Consider the following 25481-nt stretch of genomic DNA (forward strand, 5'->3'; position numbering starts at 1 on the left):
CAATTTTCTCAAATACGGTCCGATTCACGTCGTTTCAAGTCCGTTTCTTACCAAATTTCACAGACTCATCTTAAATTACACATCAGACCTGTACCAGGCTCCGAAACCAAAATACGGGCCCGATACCATCAAGTTTTAAACACATTTCATTTTCAAAAACTCATAAATATTCCAGAAAATAATTTTCTTTAAAAATTCATTTCTCGGACTTGGGACCTCGGAATTCGATTCCGGGCATACGCCTAAGTCCCATATTTTCCTACGGACCCTCGGTGACCGTCAAATTACGGGTCTGGGTCCGTTTACCCAAAATGTTGACCGAAGTCAACTTAAATTCATTTTAAAGTCAAAATTCATCATTTTTCACAGATTTTCACATAATGGCTTTTCGGCTATGCGCCCAGACTACGCATGCAAATTGAGGTGATGCTGAAAGAGGTTTTTAAGGCCTCGGAACGCAGAATTTATTTCTAAAATCAGTGATGACCTTTTGGGTCATCACATTATCTACCTCTAAAACAATTGTTCGTCCTCGAACGGACATAAGAAGGAAGTACCTAAGTCGGAAAAAAGATGGGGATAACGGCTCCGCATATCGGACTCGGACTCCCAGGTCGATGCCTTAGTAGGCTGACCTCTCAACTGAACACGAATAGAAGGGAAACTCTTTGATCTCAATTGACGAACCTGCCGGTCTAGAATAGCTATCGGCTCCTCCTCATAGGACAAGTCCTTGTCCAACTGGGCAATGCTAAAATCTAATACGTGGGATGGATCGTCGTGATTTTTTCGGAGCGTGGACACATGAAACACTGGATGCACGACTTATAAGCTCGGTGGCAACGCAAGTCTGTAAGCCACCTCTCTCACACGATCAAGAATCTCAAATGGGCCAATAAACCTAGGGCTAAGCTTTCCATTCTTCCCAAATCTCATCACACCCTTCATAGGCGACACTGAAAGCAATACCCGCTCACCGACCATGAAAGACAAATCACAAACCTTACAGTCGGTATAACTCTTTTGCCTAGACTAAGTTGTACGAAGCCTATCCTGAATAATCCTGACCTTGTCCAACGCATCTTGAACCAGATCCGTACCCAACAACCAAGCCTCCCTCGGCTCGAACCATCCAACCGGCGACCGACATCGCCTACCATACAAAGCCACATAATGAATCATTTGAATACTCGATTGGTAGCTGTTGTTGTAGGCAAAAACTGATCCCACGAGCCTCCAAAGTCAATGACACAAGCTCGGAGCATATCCTCCAAAATCTGAATAGTCCACTCGGGTTGTCGTCCGTCTGAGAATGAAACGTTGTACTCAACTCAACCCGTGTGCCCAACTCTCGTTGAACTGCTCTCTAGAAATGTGAGGTAAACTGTGTACCTCGATCCGAAATAATAGACACGGGCACACCATGAAGACGAACAATCTCTCGGATATAGAACTCAGCTAACCTCTTGGAAGAATTGGAGACTGCCACAAGAATGAAATGTGCTGACTTGGTCAGCCTATTAACAATAACCCACACTGCATCGAACTTCCTCTGAGTCCGTGGGAGTCCAACAACGAAGTCCATAGTGATACGCTCCCACTTCCACTCAGGAATCTCAATCTTCTGGAACAAACTACCGGGCCTGTGATGCTCGTACTTAACCTTCTGATAGTTCAAATACCGAGCCGCATGTGCAACAATGTCCTTCTTCATTCTCCGCCACAATTAATGCTGTCGTAAATCCTGTTACATCTTAGCGGCACCCAAATGAATAAAGTACCGGGAACTATGGGCATATTCTAAAATCAACTATCTGAGTCCATCCACATTAGGCACACAAACTTGACTGAACAATCTCAAAACTCCATCATCTCCTAAGGTAACCTGCATGGCACCTCCATGCTTCACCGTGTCTCTAAGGACACACAAATGAGGATCATCATACTGCCTATCACGGATACGCTCCAATAACGAAGAACGAGCGACTGTGCAAGCTAACACACAGCTGGGCTTAGAAACATCCAACCTCACGAACTGATTGGCCAAAGCCTGAACATACAAAGCAAACGGCCTCTCGCCGACCGGAATATAAGCAAGACTGCCCATACTGACTGACTTCCTACTCAAAGCATCGGCCACCACATTGGCCTTTCCCGAATGATATAAGATGGTGATATCATAGTCTTTCAACAGCTCCAACCACCTTCTCTACCTCAAATTTATCTCCTTCTGCTTGAACAAGTACTGCAGACTCTTGTGATCCGCGAACACCTCGCATGCCACGCCATACAAATAATGCCTCCAAATCTTCAACGTGTGAACAATGGTTGCCAACTCCAAATCATAAACCGTATAGTTCTTCTCATGAATCTCCAACTACCGCGAGGCATAGGTAATGACCTTGCCATCCTGCATCAACACCGCACCAAGTCCAATACGAGATGTATCACAGTAAACTGTGTAAGGCCCTGAACCTATGGGCAAAACCAACACCGATGTCGTAGTCAAAGCTGTCTTGAGCTTCAGAAAGCTCGTCTTACACTCGTCCGACCACCTGAACTGGGCGCCCTTCTGGGTCAACCTTGTCATCGGGGCTGCAATAGACGAAAACCCCTCCACAAACCGACGATAGTAGCCTGCCAAACCTAAGAAACTCCAGATCTCTATTGTTGATGCGAGTCTAGGCCAGTTCTTGACTCCCTATATCTTCTTCGGATCAACGTGATTACCCTCTGATGATACAACATGACCCAGGAATGCAACTGAACTTAACCAGAACTCACACTTCGAAAACTTGGCATACAATTGACTATCCCTCAAAGTCTGAAGAACCACTCTAAGATGTTGCTCGTGCTCCTCCCAACTGCGGGAATAGATCAAAATATCATCAATGAAGACTATCACGAACGAATCCAAGTAAGGCCTGAACACTCGGCTCATCAAATTCATAAAAGCTGTTGGGGCATTTGTCAACCCGAATGACATCACCAAGAACTCATAATGCCAGTACCGAGTGGGGAAAGGTGTCTTAGGGACATCGTATGCCCTAATCCTCAACTGATGGTAGCCAGATCTCAAGTCAATCTTCGAAAATACCTTGGCACCCTGAAGCTGATCAAATAAATCATCAATCCTCGGTAATGGATACTTATTCTTGATTGTAACCTTGTTCAACTGCCGGTAATCTATACATATTCCATCGATCCATCCTTCTTCTTAACAAACAACAATGGAGCACCCCAAGGCAAAACACTAGGTCTAATGAAACTTTTTTCAAGCAAGTCTTGCAACTGCTCCTTCAACTCTTTCAACTCAGGCGGGGCCATACGATATGGTGGAATAGAAATGGGCTGAGTGCCCGGATCCAAATCAATACAGAAGTCAATATCCCTGTCGGGTGGCATACCCGGCAGGTCTGAAGGAAATACCTCAGGGAAATCACGAACAACAGGCACAGAATCAATAGAAGGAACCTCGGCACTAGAATCACGAACATATGCCAAATAGGCCAAACACCCCTTCTCGACCATACGCCGAGCCTTCACATAAGAGATAACACTATAGGTAGAATTACCAGGAGTCCCTCTCCACTATAAACGGGGTAAACCCAGCAAGGCTAAGGTCATAGTCTAGGCATGACAGTCCAAGATAGCGTGGTAAGGTGTTAACCAGTCCATCCCCAATAGGACATCAAAATCAACCATATCCAGAAGTAACAAATCTACACGAGTCTCAAGACCTCCAATCACAACTATACACGAACGATGGACTCAATCTACCACAATAGAATCACCCACCGGTGTAGACACATATACAGGGGCAATCAAGAAATCACTAGGCATGACCAGATATGGTGCAAAATAAGATGACACATAGGAGTATGTAGACGCCGGATCAAATAAAACTGAAGCATCTCTGCTACAAACTAGAACAATACCTGTCATAACTGCATCGGAAGCCTCAACCTTAGTCTTGGCTGGAAGAGCATAACATCGTGGCTGGGCCCCACCATCATGAACTACATCTCTGGGACGGCCTACTGCTGGCTGGCCTCCACCTTAGCTGCCTGACCTCCACCTCTAATACCTCTACCTCCACATCTAGCACCTCTACCCCCACCCCTAGCTGGCAGAGCGAGCAGTGGAACACCTGGTACCTGTACCATAGCAAGGGAACCCTGATGTTGAGAAATGCTCGATACTCGAGGGCAATATCTAGCAATGTGCCTCGTGTTGCCACAAGTAAAACAAGCCTTCGGCTACTGGGGCAGACGACCCTAAAAACTCTGAAGCAGCGGTGCACTGGTAGGAACTGGTGGTGCACTGTAGGACTACTGATCAGAATACTGCATGTGAGAACCACAGCCATCTGAAGCACCGTGAGAAACATGAAGTGCTGACTGAAAAGGCCTATGAGGATGGCCTCTATCATACAAATCCTTGCCTCCAGACAAGACGCCCCTGAAACTGCCTGAATGACGAGGCCTCTTGTCAGACCCCTGACCACCTCCCTATGACAGAACCATCTCCACTCTCCTGGCCACGTTGACCTCCTCCTGAAAAGAAATCTCACTCCCTGTCTCCTTAGCCATCTGAAGTCGAATAGGCTGAATGAGTCCCTCAATGAACTTCCTCACTCTCTCTCTCTTAGTGGGAAGTATAAGAGGAGCATGATGGGCCAAATCAATAAACCTGGTCTCGTACTGAGTAACAGTTATAGAACTCTGTTGGAGACACTCAAACTGCCTCTGATAGATCTCTCTCTGAGTGATAGGGAGAAACTTCTCCAGAAATAGCTGAGAAAACTGCTCCCAAGTCAAAGCTGGTGACCCAACTGGCCTAGCCAAACAATAATCTCTCCACCAAGTCTTGGCGGATCCAGATAAGTGAAAAGTAGCAAAGTCGACCCCATTGGTCTCCACTATCCCCATGTTCTTGAGAACCTCATGATAGTTGTCTAGAAAATCCTGGGGATCCTCAAAAGATGCACCGCTGAAAGTGGTAGTGAAGAGCTTGGTGAACCTGTCCAATCTCCACAAAGCATCGACAGACATAGCTGCTCCATCAACGGTCTGGGCTACTACACCCGGTTGAACTAGGCTCCTCCTCCAGCCCGAGAGATGGCTGGTGCTACAGGAAACAAGCCTACCCGGGTGACGCTCTCCATAAGGCCCACTAGATGGACCAAAGCATCCTGGAGTACTTTGGTAGTTATAAACCCTTCTAGGACCTGAGTTGGGACCACCAGAACTGTCTGGGCCGGAACTTCATCATCAAAGTCAACCTGAGGCTCCGCCGCTGGTGCTGCTGCTCTGGGCTGAGCTCTGCCCCTACCTCGACCTCTAACACGGCCTCGACCTCGCCCTCTACCCCTCATGGGAGCTGCTGTTGAGGGCTCGGGCTACTAATCGGTAGATGAGGAAGCGCGTGTTCTCGCCATCTGCGAAAGAACAGAGTAGAAATTCAATTACCATTGAGAAACCAAACCACACGATAGGAAAGAATAAATGTGAAGTTTTTTTTCCTAACTCTGTAGCCTCTGGGGATAAATACAGACGTCTCTGTACCGATCCCTCAGACTCTACTAAGCTTGTCCGTGAATTGTGAGACCTATGTAACCTAGAGCTCTAATACCAACTTGTCACGATCCGGATTTCCTGCCCTCGAGAGTCGTGATGGCGCCTACTCGTGAAAGCTTGGCAATCCAAGTATTATAGATACACTAACTCTTTTATTTACCCCTTTTTAACAGTTTAAAACGTCATGCGATCAACAGTGAAATATTAACAATAATTAAATACACGCGGAAGACATAATCTGATAACTTAGTCAAAGACAAGTACGACAATATCAAATACATCTCTACCCGGAACCGGTGTCACAATATAACGGACCATTTACGAATACTACAAGCAATTGTCTGGAAAGAAAGATACAATTTGTCTCTAAAGTAAATGAAAAAAGAATATAAAGGTAGAAGAGAACGCCGGGGCCTGCGGACGACTGTAGGACTACCCCGGGATCTCTGATTGGACTGAAGGCAACCACCCAAAGCTATGGTCCAAAAGCTGCCCCTACGGGATCTGTACACAGTGCAGAGTGTAGCATCAGCACAACCGATCCCTTGTGCTAGTAAGTGCCTAGCCTATCCTCGGCGAAGTAGTGACAAGGCTAGGACCAGACTACCAAATAACCTGTGCAGTTAATTCATATACAACGAAAATAAAAGCAGATAATTACAACTAAAGTTGGATGGGGGAAACATGTTGCGGGGAGTAACAGATAACAACAGAACAACAGTAGAGAAATATAAGGAATGTCATAAATCAATTACCAGCAAAGATAAAGAAATAAGAAGAACAGGTACACATGTAATACTGTTGCAGGCGTGCAGCCCGATCCCATTTCATATGATACCGTTGCAGGCGTGCAACCCGCTCCCATTTCATATATTACCGTTGCAGGCGTGCAACCCGCTCCCATTCCATATATTACCACCAATCATAAAAGATTCCCAACAAGGGAACAATAGCAATATAACAACATCCCGGCAAGGAAACAATAATATTACAACAACATCCCGGTAAGAGAACAATAATATCACAACAAACATCCCGGCAATGGAACAATAATATGATAATAATATCTCGGCAAGGTAACAATAATACCACAACAACATCCCGGCAAGGGAACAATAATGATAATCCTCATATGAAGCACAACAAACCACGACGGAGTCATAACAGTTACAATACAAGACTCACGGGCATGCTTGATACTGACGTATAGATACTCATCACCATGCCTATACGTCGTACTCCACAGTTAACACGTAGCAAATAAGACACGACTCCTAATCCCTCAAGCTAAGGTTAGTCCAACCACTTACCTCGAACTTCCACGGTCAACTCTAGCCTCAAATACCGCTTTTTCTTTTGAATTTGGCTCCAAATCAAGTGTATCTAGACATAATAACATCAATAAACGCTAAACAATTTAATTCCAATGCTTAGTTATGGATTTCCTATCATTCTTCCCAAAAAATCAAAAATCGACCACAGGCCCGCTTGGTCAAAACACGAGGTCCGGACCAAAACCCGATCACCCATTCACCCACGAGCCCGAATATGTAATTAGTTTCGAAATCCGACCCAAAACGAGGTCTAAATTCCAATTATATAAAAAGTCTCAACTCTACCCAAATCCCTAATTTTTTACCCTTAAGAACATAATTTAGGCCTAGAAATCTAATGGGTGCTAATGAAAATTGAAGAAAATGAGTCTAAGATTACATACCTATGAATTTGTGGTGAAGTTCTCTTTCAAAAATCGCCCAATTTGGAGTTTGGAAGAAGAAGTTATGAATTTTGGGTTTAATCCCGAATGTTCTGTTACTGTTTAAAAATCACTGGGCAGACCTTCATCGCATTCGCGATGGGTCTGCCACGTTCGCGAAGAGCAACCTTCCTCAGGCTTACGCGATCGCGAGTCCTCTTACGCGTTCGCGATGTGTTGACCCCCCTGACCTTCGCATTCAAGGGCATGTGCACGTGTTCGCATAGAGGAACGACCACTTCCCAAACCAGCCCCCCATTTACACTACGCGTTCGCGGGAAACGGGTCGCGTTCGCATAGAGCAACCCCCCAGTGCTCCGCGTTCGCGTCCCTTACCTCGCGTTCGCATTGAACAAATCCACCTCTGCCCAATTTTCCCTTTCACGATCGTGTGAAGTGCTTCACGATCGCGAAGCACAGAAGGCCTGTGCATCAGAACAACAGTTTCTGCAAATTTTCCTAAGTTCAAAAACCTTCCAAGACCTATCTGAAACTCACCCGAGTCCTCGCGGTTCCAAACCAAACATGCACACTACCTCAAAAACACCCTACGGACTTGCTCGTGCGATCAAATCGCCAAAAATAACATCAACAACTATGAATTTAGCATCAAAATCATGAAATCACTTAAGAACTTCAAATTTTTCAATTTTCTCAAATACGGTCCGATTCATGTCGTTTCAAGTCCGTTTCTTACCAAATTTCACATACTCATCTTAAATCATATATCATACCTGTATCGGGCTCCAAAACCAAAATACGGGCCCGATACCATCAAGTTTTAAACACATTTTATTTTCAAAAACTCATAAATATTTCAGAAAATAATTTTCTTTAAAAATTCATTTCTCGGGCTTGGGACCTCGGAATTCGATTCCGGGCATACGCCATAGTCTCATATTTTCCTACGGACCCTCCGGGACCGTCAAATCACGGGTACGGGTTCGTTTACCCAAAATGTTGACCAAAGTCAACTTAAATTCATTTTAAAGTCAAAATTCATCATTTTTCACAGATTTTCACATAATGGCTTTCCGGCTATGCGCCCGGACTGTACACACAAATCGAGGTGATGCTGAAAGAGGCTTTTAAGGCCTCAAAACGCAGAATTTATTTCTAAAACTAGTGATGACCTTTTGGGTCATCATAAAATCCAACCTAAGATTTAGTGTATTCAAGAAATGCAAAAATGTCATATTTGAGATTCAAACCTTCAATCCAAAGCAATATTTATACCACTTTTGTCATAATAATATAAACTCTTCTTAAGTTAAAGGGATTCTATAACTCATTTATATACAAAGATTGTCTTAACTCATTTTTTGGTGGTACTGTATAATTTTTCGAATGAAATCCAATTGAAACTTCTTCGGTACATGTAGCTCGCCCAATCTATATCACTAGACTTTATTCTTCATTCTTAACTAGAAGTTTCGGGTTCGAGTCCCGGGGTATGGAATTGCATTTGTTAGGAAACGCTTTACTCCCAATGTAGAATTTTCAGCGCGAATCCAAATTTAGTCGAGCCCCAATGTGAATGCTGGACACCGGATGGGAAACCATATTTTTTTTTTTTTGTATTTTCTTTCTTTAAAAAATAAAGAAAAAAGACAAAAAAGAAGCTTTATGGTTGGTTTGGATTGCTTGCAATCCATTATTTTCATAGTCAGCTTTAGAACAACGCATTCTTTCCTTCCCACATAATTTCTTTATGTTTTGATATATACCAAAACCCTAAAGCAAGCACTCATTCTTGTTAAAAGCTACATATTGTAGGCCCCTTGATAACTACCTAACATCCCTTTAGCTAGCTCGCCTTGTTCATTTGATGGGTCATTTCAAAGCAAAGGAAACAAAAGAAACTTCACTTTAGTGTCTCTCTTTGTCTCTTGAAGCGCAAGATTCCTTTGGGCTCGAGGGATGAATAATAATTAATTCCTAGATTAAATTTAAAAAAAGTTTATTTCATGTTTAGTTAGGAGAATGTATAATTAATCTCGATATTAGTTATTCCGGAATTGTAGTATTTCTTTTATTTCCATAAAAAAGGTGAAATAACTAATTAACTACTCTCGAGATTGTTAATCCTGTGATAACTTCATTCCAACCAAACGACTCTTATGTTTTAATCTTTTTCTCCACTATTTGGGAATTATTGGGTGGCCAAAAAATTTGAATGTGGATTGAGTTTGGGGCTACTCCATTTGCAATGTGGTGCCGTCGTTTTTTTAATCTCCGCTACTTTATTTCTTCTCTTATCTCTTCTTATTTTTGTGACACTTCATCAAGCTAAGTCAACGATATATATGTCCTTTGCTTGCTTCTTTTTGTCTCAATCTCTTCCTCTTAGTTATTTTTCAAGTTGACTAAGTCTTTTAAATTAATTGTCTCTATCATGTCATGTGATAGTTTTCTTCTTTTCTCCAATTTATTAACTCTCCATTTTCATAATCATTGTGACTTGAGAATATTGGCAAGAGAAGAAAACATGAGGATGATGATTTTTTGTGAAATTTGAACCGTCCACTTAAGTAGGTGTACACTGGACTTACATACTGCAACTCGAATTTAATGAATTTAGAGTACTTGACTATAAGAAAAAGACCTAATAAATATTTATATTTTGTTTATCAAAAATCTATAATATATTTTATTAATCTCTAGTAAAAAGGTCATATAATTAAGCTAACAATTTTAGTGGTTATAACATCAATCTTCTTCCAAGATATAGTTAGTAAGAAGAATTAACCCGATTAGCCAACTACTCAATCGCTTAAATAAAAAATAGCCGGTGAAGACATAGCATATGGATAATTTGTGTTTAACATGTTTATAATCGTACATAATCAATATATAATCTATGTATATGTCTAGAAAAAATAAATAATAAATATGGCCGGCTCAAACCGGGTCAAAAATATTTATTTGTAATACTCTTCAATTGTTGAGTGAATTTGGAGTATAATTTATAAATGAAAAGGGGATATGCTTCCGTACAATTGACCTCCTTCTTGGACACAAATTTAATGGTTCTTAGAACCTACCACAGAACCAAAATAAGCTACTTCTCCACGTAAACGTTAACATTAACACAATTTATTTGACTTACTTTTAATAGAACTAAAGGTCAAGATTCGCCATATTAGATGAAGCATAATTGTTCCATACATAAGTATTCACTAACAAACCACAGTTTACATTGATGTGACTGTTTAATTTGACACATTGACGAGCATTAGAAAATATATAACGCTAAATCCAACCTCAGTTTTTAATTGTCATAAAACTTGAAGTTCAATTAAAAGAATAAACGATAACAAACTTTATGAAGCTGAAAGAACATGAGAAAAGAACATTTGAACCTTGAGATAATATTGCCTCAATATCAACAGCAAAAAGAATAGTGCAAATAATGCGTAGAGCCTCATAGCTGCTGGCTCTTCCCCCTATCTAGTCTAGGGATACATGCTTAGCCTTTGTCTGCAATCAATTCCAACCAGGTTTTACTTTGGCGAATTACAGAAATCTGGTCAAAACGACTTTTGATCAAATTTCCAAGATTGCCATTTGTTTCACACATCAATAACTTCAGGCTGAGAGACATTTAGAGAATTAGCATATAGTAGAACGAACATATCCAATCACTCGATGCAACTGAAAAAGGTTGCAACTTCAGTATTTCCTACCAGGACTTGAAGAACGGTAAATCTTCTCATCTTCATTATTAAGATGTCAAATCGCCAGTAATTATTTAAACAGATTATGACATTTCTGTGACTAAAAACGAATATACACTTGCAGAATCATAATTATCTAAAACGAATATACACTTGCAGAATCATAATTATGCAACAATTATAAAATCACAATGGGGGAGCTGGCTTAGTATCAGCCAAAACAACCCAACACTGATCCGCAAACATCATGCGGATCCCTTCCCCGGTCTGTTATCCTAAAGTGCTGAAACTACTATGAACTTGACTTCCTCGATCTCGGAATCAGGTATATGAATCAGTAGAATCTGAGGGTCTTGTCGTGTGAAACTTAACTGACCTTCAATGGAACCTCCTATGTCGTATGTTGCTCTACTGTATTGAGTAAGTCACCTTGTGCTTGCTCCTAAGTTAAGAGAACAGCGATGAAGTATCCTTTTTCTTCGTAGGGAATCGTTACCAGGTTCATCAAATTCCATAAAGTGGTAAGAACAATTTAACAAAGGAGTATGCCAATGCCCCCGTAAATATGTAGCTGTCCACCCTGTCCAGTATTCCTCCTGCAAAACAGGCATCACTTCATTCAAGAAAGACCCAAGAAACTTGCCACGAGGCTACTAGCCAGTTAACATTCTCGTTCAGCTAAGATAACAATGCTAAAGGATGATCATTTCGAATTGGGGAAGTATCTCATAAGAATCTAGCATAGCTATACAAGGTCACAACAGATGGGATTTAGAACGTTAAGAAAGCGTAAGAAAACCTAGCAAGTAGCAGATTTTCATTGATTGGACATCCCCCCTGGATTGTCATGCTCAAGTTTGATAACTCAACATGTGACCTCAGTTTTAGGAGTCTTACACTAATCTTGCCGCAATGACTACCCAAAGAGTTTTGGTTACTGGGTCCAAAAGATGACAATGAGACCATCAGAAAATCTTTTATTTTCCCGCCATTATAGTCCTGTTAACAAATTAAATGGAAGTTGATAAACGAAGAATGCCCACAACCCACAGCAATCACACATTAGTACATCTGAGATTTTTTTTTTAATAAAAAAAAAAAGTACATCAGAGATTCTTCATGGCTGCAATTGTCTTCACTAGGCATCAATAGTACATGATCCTCCTGTTCCAACGACATAAAGAAGACCTTTGGAATACTATCTCAAAGAAATGGTCTACTTAGAATTTAGCACGCCGAATACTGTGGGAAAATCCAAAATATCGGTTCATGTGACATTAATTCCATTGTCTAGCATATAATGACAGTCCAAATGTTAACCATATCCTCATATAGTTGTGCCTGATGTCAGAGATAACCAAACTTTCAAACCGTCATATACCAATATCAGCCTATGAGAATAAAGTTTTACTAACATGTAAATTCACGTCGAAAAACTTATGACAGGACACATAAATGACAAACTTTGTTACCTCTTCATTGAGCAATGATATCCTCTCAAGTTTCAAAATTTTAAAATTATCTTCCCCATTTGGTATTTAGAGATTCAATTTCCAGTATGCACATACCTTTTTTGGGGGATAAGACAGTATGCCTACTATGTTTTGGCGTCAGAACAGAGTTCAATTTATCAGTGAAAAGTACAATCAAAGGTACAGAAGTAGTTACCATGTCCAGGAATGAGAGATCCTGAGTCCTTCACACCGGCATCACGTTTGATCATTGACTCAGTGAGGTCACCGAAGAGAGATCCAAAGAAGTTTAGAAATCCAAAAGCTACAGCACTGAAAAGCCGTTCAGACACAAACATGAATTCAGAAAGCAATGATTTTCCGCAATTTACAGGTTCACAGGAAAGATTAAACAATTTTAAGGCTCAAACTGCACCAACCTAGAATGTGAATACACCCACAATAAGAAACCAAAAAACTTTTCAAATATCATGTGCTAGTTTAGAAAGAAAAAACAAATGATAGTATAAACTCCAAACATGAGTTTTCAAAATAAAAATTGTAATAAATAGAACTCCTGATATGCTTTTTTAAGCGCTAGCAACTAAAATGCAAACGTGATGACAAGTTAATATGACATAATATCCCACTACTCCTGTAAAGTATTCAATTTTTTACATGAGTATACGATATCATACAGAGTTATAAAGACTCAAAATTACACTTGGGGAAATGCTATGGAAACCAGAGCATGTGCCAAAAGGTGAAAGAACCACTGTATATCATTCCATTCTTTATATTTTATCAAATAATATTTACTGTATTAGTTTACCTCTCTAAAATTTTTTTTGGGGGGGGGGGGGGGAGAAAGATAAAGACGACATCATCCAAATCCTAGCCCCACCCCTGTATATTCACCCACCAACAAGGAGAATATTCCTTACTGCAGCTATAGACACATCAAAGGGTCTGCAAAACAAGTAATTAACACCATTGAAAATATTATTACCTTAATGTGGATGTAGGCCAACAAAAAATTCTTGATAACAACACAGAAGTGGCTATACAACCTCCTAAGCCTGCAACAGCTCCCTCCCAGGTTTTCTTTGGGCTAATGTTAGTAAGCGGTGTCCGACCAAAAGCCTGCAAAGGATTTCAACTCTGTTATGTGCTCCTCCTTCACAGACCACCAAAGAGACATCACAATTACTTGAATTTGTTCCACTACTCCAAATAAAAAAGCATTAGAACTAAGAAAAGTTTTGTTGTACTTCCAGCATGCAAAGATTAAAGGACAGCAAGAGGAACAGGACAAGCAAAGGGGAAACCAAGAGATGCATACTTCCGCATAGAAGCATTATAGCATTACTGTGCTCATTTGCTATCATTAGTTTCTAAGTTGCTCAAAGGGTCAATGTCAATCCCACTCAAATGGGTTTCGTGACTGCCAAATTGTCCCTATGCAGAAGAATCCAATTCAAAGTTGGATTCTTACTCGTAAACCTTTTATATTAAGTTGCACATCGCATACCAAACAAGTATGTAGATTGCCGTGTACTTTGTAATCCAATTCCAAATTGGATTTTACAATTTAATACTCATAATTACTATATATTTATAAATAGGATATATATAATATTACTAAAGACTTAATTGTAAAATCCAATTTGGAATTGGATTACAAAGGACAAGGCAATCTACATACTTGTTTGGCTGATTTCTTGATGTCTGTAACTCCCAGTGACATCCATTCTTCAGAAGAATCTGTTGAAGTAAGAATGACAGCTGATTTACGCGAATGCAAGAGATCCTGGATACCACATCTGCCAAGACATCAATCTAGTTCTCTAAGGAGATTATTTGAAGGCAAGCTGGTGTCAAGTCTGGTTCTCCAAGAAGAATACTGAAGGCAATGCTACTAGCTTACACATGTGGCCTTTATTATGTATAGATGGTTAATCAAGTTTGAGACATCTTTAATACGTCTTCTGTCCCTCTCTCTCGCCTCCAGCTTATTTCCTTCTTCGGATTCTTTTTCTCTTCATAGCTCATCCAACTACAGAGTAACACGCATCCCCCCCCCCTTCTGTCTATGTGTTTGTGTCTGCGTATATGCACATTGACATGGACTGTTGGTGTCATTTTTCTTTCTTTGTGTATAGCCAGTATTCTGGGACGGTAATTCCGTTCAAACCTTGGTCCTTTCAACATCGGTAATATCAATTTTAGTATTTTACAATTATTTCAAGTTTTCTTTTATAAGGGCACTTAAACTTCAAGTTACCCTTGTTATCATGAACCCGAGCCCTTAGTCTACTTAGAGACGTATGCCAATTTAAGGATGAGTGTGAGAATTAGAGAACCTCTAGTTTTAGGAACCCCTAGCTTAACTTAAATTAATTAGTTTGGGAAAGAAGAATGAAGTAAAGTATTTACAGAGGATTTATATAAAGAATCCAGCACTAAGACAGTGTGAATGTTACAGTTGCAAGAATAATACAGTGAAGCTCAAATTTCCCTAAATATTGTATTCCATACAAATGCCAGACAAAACCAAAGGAGGTTTATCTTCAATGTTTAGAATGGATCCAAAATAATCATTTAAATCTCTACTAAATAGCTACTACTTCCATGATTACACAACAAAAGAACAGGAGAGGATACAAGACAAGCCAATTCACTGTCTTATCAAGTCTATCATATTTCTCATGATAGGATGACATAAAAGATGCAATGACATCAAGGACAGGTGCACCAAAAATATGATAATGCCAGGTTATGTACTACATTTTTTAACAAGAAAACAAACAGTCTTTGGACTGTTTTAGTCTGAGACATCTGAACAAGGATAGAACCGATTTACAAAAATAACATCAAGAGTGGAAAAGTACCTTGCCTCCAATAAAAGCAAATGTATCTGCTGCAATGATACTACTGAATGAAATTAAGGTTGCCACAAGCCCCACAGTCCACTGAGTTTGGCCTCCAAAAATGACAGGCCACGATGCTCCCAGTCCTGTGTAAACCCATTGAAACGCCAATAAAAGTCAGAAGACCAGTAGCTTTAGCGGATCAGCTGTCGAAGAAACCAACTGCAAAGAATTTTCAAATGCTACATTAGACATCAAGTTAAAATTCTATATAATAGTAGTGTCTAGGCCAGCTTGCGCGTATCTCAACTAATTCACTAGATATTTGTTACCTCACACCAACATAGGTAGGCCTAAGAAGAAGAATGCACCTAAGTGAACTTGTTCCCAAGGTTGTCAGTCCATCTCTTTGACTATTAGGCTACCCTTTCGGGGGCTTAGATATCAAGTTAAATTATCTTTTTTTACTGTTTCACGGGGTGTTCATATAGCAACATTAATATTACACCCGTAATGGCCAAATGCAAGCTTTGTTTACTTTAAAGCCGTCTTGCCTTTTACTTGAACAGCTGATAATTCTATACTTCGACTTACTCTCCCTCCCCCCAAAAAAAAATTTTAGGTTTTTGAAGGCATGAAACATAAGAGGCGAAGCTATTTATCAACCAAAAAAAAAAACAAGTGGCTAAGATAATTATATCAGATTATATTTATCCAATAAAAGTATCATATCAGATTACACTGTTAGGATGTTAAATCTGTAACAATTGTTTGACACCACACTCTTCTGTTCATGCTTGATTGTCTCAATAGGAAACTTCTTCATAGCCCTGGCCTTCTTGAGCTGGGAGTTTTAGTGGGTCAATCAAATAGTGAGACACAAATAATGACTCCTAATCGAAGTAGCACATACACTGCCGCAGACATAAAGAAACAAAAGAAAAGTCTAACTGTTACATCATATGCAGATAAATAATCATATATAATTATACAATGTGTTAATCTCACAGGAAAATTGTAATTTTCTTTTATAAAAAGGGAAGATTTTTGAGAAAGCTTTAGCCTTTAAGGAAAATCAAATGATATGGATCAACACATTTGCTACTTTTCTCTACTTTTGAAGTACGCATCCCGTGCTGCTTCGTGTAGATGATTTGATGGAAATTGGAGCTAATCATTAGGTACAATGCTCTTGGGTTCATTTGGTTCAAACAAAAGGTTATCCGAGGATTACAATCCTGGAATATAATCAGGATTATAATCCCACTTTCTATTTGGGATAGATAATACCAAGATTTTGGTATAAAATTTATACCGGTATTAGCTAATAACAATAACCAAACAGTGTGTGTTATGTCTATGTAACCGGGACCTCTCATGAGAAATTGGATCCTAGAGCTGTGAGATGTGTCTTCACTGGTTATCCGACTAAGGCCAAGCAACTAGCTGCTGCTGCAGGATTGGACGTCTATCTATCTCACCACGCTCCCCTACTCCTATAAAGGCCGGCAGTGGATAAATAAATCCTAAATCTAATATTGGGATTAGCTATCGCAAACAGCCTTTCAACCTTCACACGGTAGGGTAAGGTCTGCGTACACACTACCCTCCCCAGACCCACTTGTGGGATTACACTGGGTTTGTTGTTGTTGTTGATTAGCTATACTAATCTTACTAATCCCGAAAACCAAATGACCCCCTTTGAGTAAAACTTATACTGGGGTTTCGCCTTTTCCAAATAGAATTACAACAACTACTACCCAGTAAAATCCCACATAGTGGGGTCTGGGGAGGGTAATGTGTACGCAGACCTTACCCCTGCCCCGGTAGGACAGAGAGGTTGTTTCCGATAGACCCTCGGCTCAGAACGACGGAAATAAAGAAAAACAAGGAAAACAAGAAAAGAAAAGAGAATTCACTAGTAACTCCAGTAAAAACCATTATAGTAACAGAAGCATAAAAATTAAAAGATGAATGACTTGCAATAACAGTAACCAGAGTCTAAGGAATCTAAGATAAACAACAAGAATAGTGTGGGTTCAACATAAACTGCAAACCATCTAAGATCAACCCTAATCCAACCCCGCCTCACTCCCGGCATGCAGTAAGGAAAGCTCCACTACCCCTATCCTACAACTCTAATGCTAGTCCTCCAGGCCTTCCTATCAAGGGCCATGTCCTCGGAAATCTGCAGACGAACCATGTCCTGCCTGATCACCTCTCCCCAATACTTCTTAGGTCTCCCTCTACCCCTTCTCGTGCCCACCACAGCCAACCGCTCACACCTCCTCACCGGAGCATCGATGCTTCTCCTCTGTACGTGCCCGAACCATCTGAGCCTCGCTTCCCGCACCTTGTCATCTACAGAGGCGACGCCCACCTTCCTCCTAATATCTTCATTCCTGATCTTGTCTAACCTAGTGTGCCCGCACATCCACCTCAGCATCCGCATCTCTGCTACTTTCAACCTCTGGATATGGGAGTTCTTAACCGGCCAACACTCTGCCCCATACAACATTGCCGGTCTAACACAGCTCTATAAAACTTACCTTTGAGTATCGGTGGCACTTTCTTATCACACAAGACTCCAGATGCAAGCCTCCATTTCATCCAGCCCACCCCTATGCGGTGAGTGACGTCCTCGTCGGTCTCTCCATCCCTCTGAATCACCGACCCAAGGTACTTGAAGCTATCTCTCTTGGGGATGACCTGTGACCCAAGCCTCACGTCCCCGCCTACATCCCTCGACTCAGTGCTAAACTTGCACTCCAGGTACTCTGTCCTAGACCTGCTCAATTTGAAACCCTTAGACTCGAGAGTCTGTCTCCAAACCTCCAATCTCTCGTTAACACCTGCCCTCGTCTCGTCAATTAGAACAATGTCATCAGCAAATAGCATACACCATGGCACCTCCCTGAATATGATGTGTCAAAGCATCCATCACCAAGGCAAATAAGAATGGGCTAAGCACAGAGCCTTGGTGTAATCCCATAACAACCGGGAAATGCTCCGAGTCGCCTCCCACAGTCCTAACCTTAGTCTTAGCTCCATCATACATATCCTTGATCGCTCTTATGTAGGCTACCGGCACGCCCTTCGCCTCAAGACATCTCCAGAGCACCTCCCTAGGAACTTTGTCATACGCTTTCTCCAAGTCAATAAACACCATATGCAGATCCTTCTTCTTATCCCTGTACTGTTCCACCAACCTCCTAATAAGGTGGATAGCTTCCGTAGTGGAGCGGCCCGGCATGAACCCAAATTGATTGTCGGATATAGACGTCGTCTTCTTTACCCTCACCTCCACCACCCTCTCCCAGACTTTCATGGTATGGCTAAGTAACTTGATACCCCTATAATTGTTACAACACTGGATATCACCTTTGTTCTTGTACAACGGTACCATTGTACTCGACCTCCATTCCTCCGGCATCCTTTTCGTCCTAAAAATTACATTGAACAACCCAGTTAGCCATTCCAATCCTGCTCTACCCACATACTTCCAAAACTCAGCCGGAATTTCATCTGGCCCGGTCGCTCTACCCCTACTCATCTTACGCAAAGCCCCCACGACCTCGTCGACCCTAATGCGCCTGCAATACCTAAAATCTTGGAGACTCTCCGAATGCCCCAAGTCCCCTAGCGCTATATCCCGGTCCCCCTCCTCATTTAGAAGACCATAGAAGTACGTCTGTCATCTCTGCTTAATCTGGGGATCTCCCATCAATACTCTACCATCCTCATCTTTGATGTACCTCACTTGGTCCAGATCCCGGGCCTTCCTCTCCCTCGCTTTAGCCAGCCGAAACAACTTCATGTCCCCTCCTTTCTCCCCTAATTCCTCGTATATACGGCTAAACGCTGCATTCTTAGCCTCCGTGACCGCCAGCTTCGCCTCCTTCCTAGCCACTTTGTACCTCTCTCTATTCGCTCTCCTCTCCTCCTCGCTTGAGCTCCCTGCCAACTTCGCGTACGCTACCTTCTTCGCCTCCACTTTACCTTGGACTATGTCATTCCACCACCAGTCTCCTTGGTGCCTGCCAGAAAAACCCTTCGATACACCTAGCACCTCTCTCGCCGCCTTCCTCACATAGTTCGCCGTAGTTGACCACATAGTGCTCGCGTCTCCACTACTCCTCCAAGCTCCCATAGCAGATAACCGCCCCTCCAAATAGAATTGTTTGCATAAAAAACAAAAAGAAGACAACACACACACAGAGAGAGAGACCCCTAAGTGATAGTTTTGTGGAAGGACCTTTTCTCTAGCTAACCATTTGGGGTTAGGACTTCTAAGTGATGGTTTTGTATTTTTAAGTACGATAATGAAAAATCGTACAAGGGTTAGAATGTACTAAATACCCATCAGCCATAGAAATATGTGGAAAAAAATCTTTTCTTGTTAAGGTGAAGGAAGATTATTTTACGTGTACATTATCTTCGGACAACAAAAAGGTAAATTAGACATTATTTTGGGACAACTCAAAAAGGAAAAGTGAGAAGTAAGCTTTTGAAATCGGCAAACTTTTAATGGTTTGCTAATAAGGCAAAATAGTTCAAGTACTTTCAGAATAAAACACACTTTCAAGTGTTTAACTCTAGTGGCAACCTCTTCCCCCTGTTCCAATTTGTGCCTTATCGACTAAAAGAGTTATAAATTAGTTTAGTTATTTTTTTTTCTTCTAAAATTTATAAGAAGAAAAAATAAACTTATCTTTCTTTATGCAGTAAATTTAACTCATTTCACATACAAAGTATGGATGTAACATTAAATTGGAGACTACTCTTTGCAAAAAAAATTTGATAACATTTTTTTTATAACATCTTGCAAAGAGTTAAAAATCACTAATAACTTCTCTAGCTCAAAACCATTAAAAATCACTAATAACTTCTCTAGCTCAAAACCACTATCTGGAAACACCAAAAAGCTAGTAATAAAGGGCATATAGAACCTTAAAATGTTCTTTCTAAGAATACATTTTTTGTATCCGAAAGAAAACAATTCTGGAGACAGCAAAATCTTGGGAGAACTCCTGAGTGTGAACTCCTGTATGCGCAATAGGGTGACACTCGTGCCTCAAATAAGTAATAACAGCGTATGAATTAAAAAGATTATACAGAAAACTGCAACTTTGATTTGTCATTGGAAGGGTTGTCCCACTAGTGTCGATGCCAGACTATAAATGTGGAACAAATAAAGCATTCCTATGATTTGGTATCCATATTCCGGGGTAATAAAGGTTCTTTTGTAAAGAACTACATTAACGTCCATAGTTATGAATTAGTTCAATCAGGGGCGGATTTATAGCCTCAATTATGGGGCACATGAACCCATGGTCTCTCCTTCAAACTATGTATTTTATGTACGTATTTTTAAAAATTAGTCTAATATTGTCTTTTGGCACCCATGCTCCCAAAAGATTCAATGGTGCACTTGGTTGAATCTTGGGTTATTTACCTTGAGCAACAAGGATCGATTCCCACTTAATACTATTTGTTCTATTTTTTTTTAGTGGTGCACCCATGTTCAAGAAATCCTAGATCCGCCTCTAAGTTCAATGTGACATACAAGCCTAAAGGTAACAACAACAACAACAACAACAACAAACATCCCTCAATCCCACACTACTGGGGGTCGCTATATAAATTCCCACTGCCCAATATCTTATGGCTGTCTCATTCTAGTATTCAATAATTTAGGTTCTCTAACACTAGAAGTTCCCTACATTTTCTATTGGCGTGAATATCATCAACAACCATGAATTGAGAATGAGCAATGAAGCTCATAACCTGATTATCATCCTAATAGGGAATGATTGGGGGCAATTGGGATACTGAAATGTAAAAGCTATACCCAAAATATAGCTCATTGAAGACCATGAAAAGCACCTACGCAACGCCGTGGCCAACATTAATTTCCTGTTGGACACAGATACAAATATTAAAATTAAAGGAGACACACGTAGCTAACACAAGATTATAGTACATATAGTTTTCAACAACAAAAGAACACAGTAGTTATAGTGACTACTTCAAAAGACATAAGAAAACATACCTCCATTAATTTATGGATTCTTAACTCTTAAGATCCTGCCAACAATTTTTCTTCAATATTTCTACTTGATCTAGTTTTTTCTTCATAACTTCAGAAAATTAAGTCTAAATAATTGAGTAGTTAAAAAAGGAAGACAATGGAAAGTACTTTGTCCTTCGTCTGGCCATTAGAGGGTTATTGAGAGAACAGGACTCAAACAATGGGTGATGAAGGCGGGATTGAGGAATTTTATGTTTTATAGAAGCGTTATCATGAATTCTGATCATGATATATATATATATATATATATATATGTGTGTGTGTGTGTGTGTGTGTGTGTACACTTTTAAATAACCGAGAAATCCTCGAGGGATAGTTTCACATGGTCCGAAACTCAATCGATAATGGGTTCGCCCCTCTACCCTTCTCCACTTAAACACCATGCTTTTATCTACGGCAGGTTTCAAACCCATGATGAGTGCCTAACCCAGACGTCACGCTCTGCATTCTTACACTAGACCAAAGCCCTGGGGGCTAGCACATATGTATATACTTTTCTATTTCTAAACAATCAGAACAAGGGGCATCAGTTCTTACTAGTATTCAGAGCAGGTACCGCCAAACCGCATCTCAACTTAACCCAGAAACAAGGGAGATAGCCACAATAAAAGAGCCCAAACATGGCACTAGTAAGTTGAGCAAAACGAGGAATTCCCCTTTGCATCAGCAGTGCCATTGAAACAACAAAGGCCGCAGAGGTAACAGAAACATCAATCTGACCTAAATATCTGACAAAAAATTCGAAGAGCAATCAATTAGAAAATCTTCATCTTAACAAATTCCAGAAAAGAAATAAATCATAACAACAAGAAAGAAATAACAATTAAAACAACTCTAAGATATTGTATACTGTCCTCAAGCATGTATCAAGCTACTCTAGAGAGAAACCATTGTCCATTTACTGTGGAAGAACAAAGCCTAATTGTAGAAGAAAATCATACATAGGGTGTGACCATTGGGGAAGCATGATAAAAGTACCAGTGTCTTCGGGTTGTTGTTAATCCAAGTAAAAAGAAGACCTTCAAGATGACATTCATAGCTCTGTAAAATTTTTATCCCATTAACTCTTCTTGAAGTGATAATTTTGCCGTTTTTTAATCTAAAGGATAAAGCAAAGACTTGGACTGTCTAAAAAAGCAAGTTCAACCCAACAAAAGGGTTTAATCAAGTGGTAGCTTCCCGGTTTAAATCGGGATGCACAAAATGAGTCATAATTCTTCAAGGTATTGGAGCCCAAAAAGGGTACAACAAAAGACAAGAGGTTACACACAATGCTAGCTAGCACAGGTAGCTGGCGTTCAATGCATAAATGATTGACGGATCAAGTCATCATTTTCTAGCATTATTGGCCTAATTTTCTAAAAGACTGAGAAATACAGTCACAGTAATGCAGGTCTTGCCAATGGAATGCATGGTTGACATTTTGTAAAAAACAAAGTCTTTCCGCTGATAATTCTGGTAAGGGTCAATGCGACAGCAAATAGATAATCTATTTATCTTAATGAGCAAAGGTCACAAATATTGAATGGTATCATGAAGTAACGTCAAAAATATTTTATGTCCATGCATATATACTTTTTCTTTGAAGCGCTACATTGATCCATCAACGTACAATAGATGATGCAGGCATGAAACCTTGCTGTTATTGTTCCACTTCCTAAATATCTGTGGCATGGGATTAATGGCACAGTGTCTTCTGAACAGAATGAATGTTGAAAAGGTAGATGATGACACTTACAGTGTGAGTACAGGCATGAGAGCACAGATTACAGAGCAAACTCTTGATATGTATCGAGGAGGAGGAGTCATTCCATCAGCAATTCCACGACTCCTAACCAGCTCAAAGTACTCTCGTGCACCCACAAAAACAGCTGCAGCAAGGGCAACCGTGAAAACCCATCCTCCAGCCAATACCACACCTCCGACAGAAATACCTATACCAAGTCCAAAGACTACCCTTTTCTTCAATTGACTATTTTTCTGCTTAAGTTCAGAAGTGGGAATTTCCCTAGCCGTTGTACTGTTGCCTTTGTTGACTTCCTACAACATAATTATCTCAGTGATTCCAATTCAATAATCTGCTTTAACCATGACATGCATAGATCAAACCAAGATAAGAAGTAAAAATGCTTATATAACTCCCTAATGTGATTAATTAGAGCAAACAAACACACACACACACATAGGTTAATGCAACAGTTAACTTAGTAGTATAGCTAATGTTAAAAGCTGAACCACTCATTATCATCAAATGAGAAGTAGCGATCCTGTTTCATCTTATATTCAACTTAAATAATTATTATCATGATTTTGCAGAATTTTCTTCTAACAATCAAAAATAAAAGATATAGCTATATTGATAAAATCAACCAACCAACTATTACCTAAATGCCAAACAAAACTAGGGTCAAGTCATTCTATTACAACAATTTCACTTATATAAATTTGTCACATATCACGGCTTTTTTTTAACTAAAAGTTTATAAAACTCTCAAGCCAAACTAACAAGGACTAATAGTTACCTCATTCGGTTCAGCACGAGCAACGGCAGTAATAATTCGAGGATGTTTCAAGAAAATGGTTCTGGGTATGATACCCGAAACCTCTCTCTTAACTCTGGACCCATCAAGAAAAAGCCCAATTCTTGGAATTGAACATCTGGGTCGGGTCAAAATTAAGGCTCTGGATGAGGTAGAAGGAGAGTGGGAATTGGAGAGGGAAGCGAGGGAGAGAGGAAGCAGCTTGAATCTATCAAAATCTATACAAGAAGAAGCCATTAATATGAAATTGAGGGTATTGATGATAATGGAGTTCAATTAAGCTTTATTTTGAGGCATATTTGAAAAAAGAGTTAGACGAAATCAAGATTCGCCATTTGTTGAATGGAAAGAAGAGAGAGAATGTAAGTGATAGAAGACGGGATGGGTTGGTATTTCAGCACCGCTACTTGCATAGGAATTAGCAACACCTTTTTGTTTTTACCGGCTTTTGCTTCCTCATTTTTTTTTATGGAAAATGTTCAATTTTGGGAAATTGTCTTAAAATAATTAATGCGTTGGCCTTTTTAGAAAGAAAAAAGCAATAGTTCAAATCACCCTTGAACTATGCAGTATGATCTAAATTTACCCTTAAACTTTGTGAAATAGTTCAAAATTGACAACTATTTTTCTTGATCGCCATCCTTAGTAGGCGTTTGAACATAAGAATCGTAAAATTTCAAGTGACAATGGCATTTGGAATTTTGAGTTGTATTTGGACATGAATATAATTTTGGGTTGTTTTTGAAGTTTTGTAAGTGATTTGAGTGAAAATTTTGAAAAACGGTTTTTCGGAGTTTTTCGAATTTTCAAAAATTTCTAAAATGCATCTTCAAGTGAAAATTCGAAATTTATGAACAAACGTTGATTTCGAAAAAAAATAAAAAAAATTTTTTAAAAAAAAAAAAGTTTCTTATGTCCCAACGGTCTCTTAATCTCTCTAAATTGAACATCACCATAACAATTAATTCTCCTTCTCTTAAAAATACAACTTAAAGACCACATTTACTCCTTCACCACCCCTTCTCACATCCACGACACCCACCAAAAGAACATGCGAAATATTCATACAAAAAATAGCACATTCGGCATCTTTATCAATTTTACAGTTATATTTTATATAAGGTAAAATCGATTCACTCGTATAATAAAGTGATACGTAGAATCAAAAATAGATGAAAATTAAGACAGGTGGAAGTCAATACCGGGGCAACAGCCTCAACTGTTGTCCTCGAGCATTATAATCATCCTTGATTGTTACAATAGTTTAGGAATTGAATTTTAAATGAATTTGTTTTAGCATTAGGAGGTTAATGTGGAGCTATTAATCTGACGCTATTAATTTCGCTGTGCAATTGATATTATTTGAATTCCATTTATTGTGGTGCTACTGCTAGAATAGTGACCCTTTTCGTCAAAGTTTAGGAGCAAATGTGTACCATTTCACATTAGGTTAATTACTTGCAAATTAAGGCTCATGAATTGAAAAGTTTATGCCACTTACTAAAGTTTACAAGTAC

At 39.9% G+C, this 25481-nt stretch overlaps 1 protein-coding gene across 1 annotated transcript; it reads right to left on the reverse strand.

The window, feature by feature from the left end:
* Positions 1 to 11027: 11027 nt before the first annotated feature.
* On the reverse strand, positions 11028 to 24376 carry LOC104227145 (phosphatidate cytidylyltransferase 4, chloroplastic-like). The gene is made up of 7 exons (XM_009779311.2): positions 23947 to 24376; positions 23163 to 23464; positions 21962 to 22152; positions 15355 to 15479; positions 13473 to 13606; positions 12681 to 12796; positions 11028 to 11608 (listed from the first exon to the last, which is right to left on the reverse strand). The coding sequence occupies exons 1-7, from the start codon at positions 24199 to 24201 to the stop codon at positions 11517 to 11519; spliced, it is 1215 nt and encodes a 404-aa protein (XP_009777613.1). The 5' UTR covers positions 24202 to 24376; the 3' UTR covers positions 11028 to 11516.
* Between the last annotated feature and the right edge of the window lie 1105 nt (positions 24377 to 25481).

The sequence above is a fragment of the Nicotiana sylvestris genome, chromosome 1 (assembly GCF_000393655.2).
Source record: "Nicotiana sylvestris chromosome 1, ASM39365v2, whole genome shotgun sequence".
Lineage (NCBI taxonomy): Eukaryota > Viridiplantae > Streptophyta > Magnoliopsida > Solanales > Solanaceae > Nicotiana > Nicotiana sylvestris.

Coding starts and splice junctions, on each gene's coding strand:
- LOC104227145 (XM_009779311.2), bottom strand. CDS start 24,201: ATGGCTTCTTCTTGTATAGATTTTGATAGATTCAAGCTGCTTCCTCTC. Junction 13,607..15,354: donor TTGCTTTTATTGGAGGCAAG/GTACTTTTCCAC, acceptor AATCCTTTGCAG/GCTTTTGGTCGGACACCGCT. Junction 11,609..12,680: donor ATCTCTCATTCCTGGACATG/GTAACTACTTCT, acceptor CCTGTTTTGCAG/GAGGAATACTGGACAGGGTG.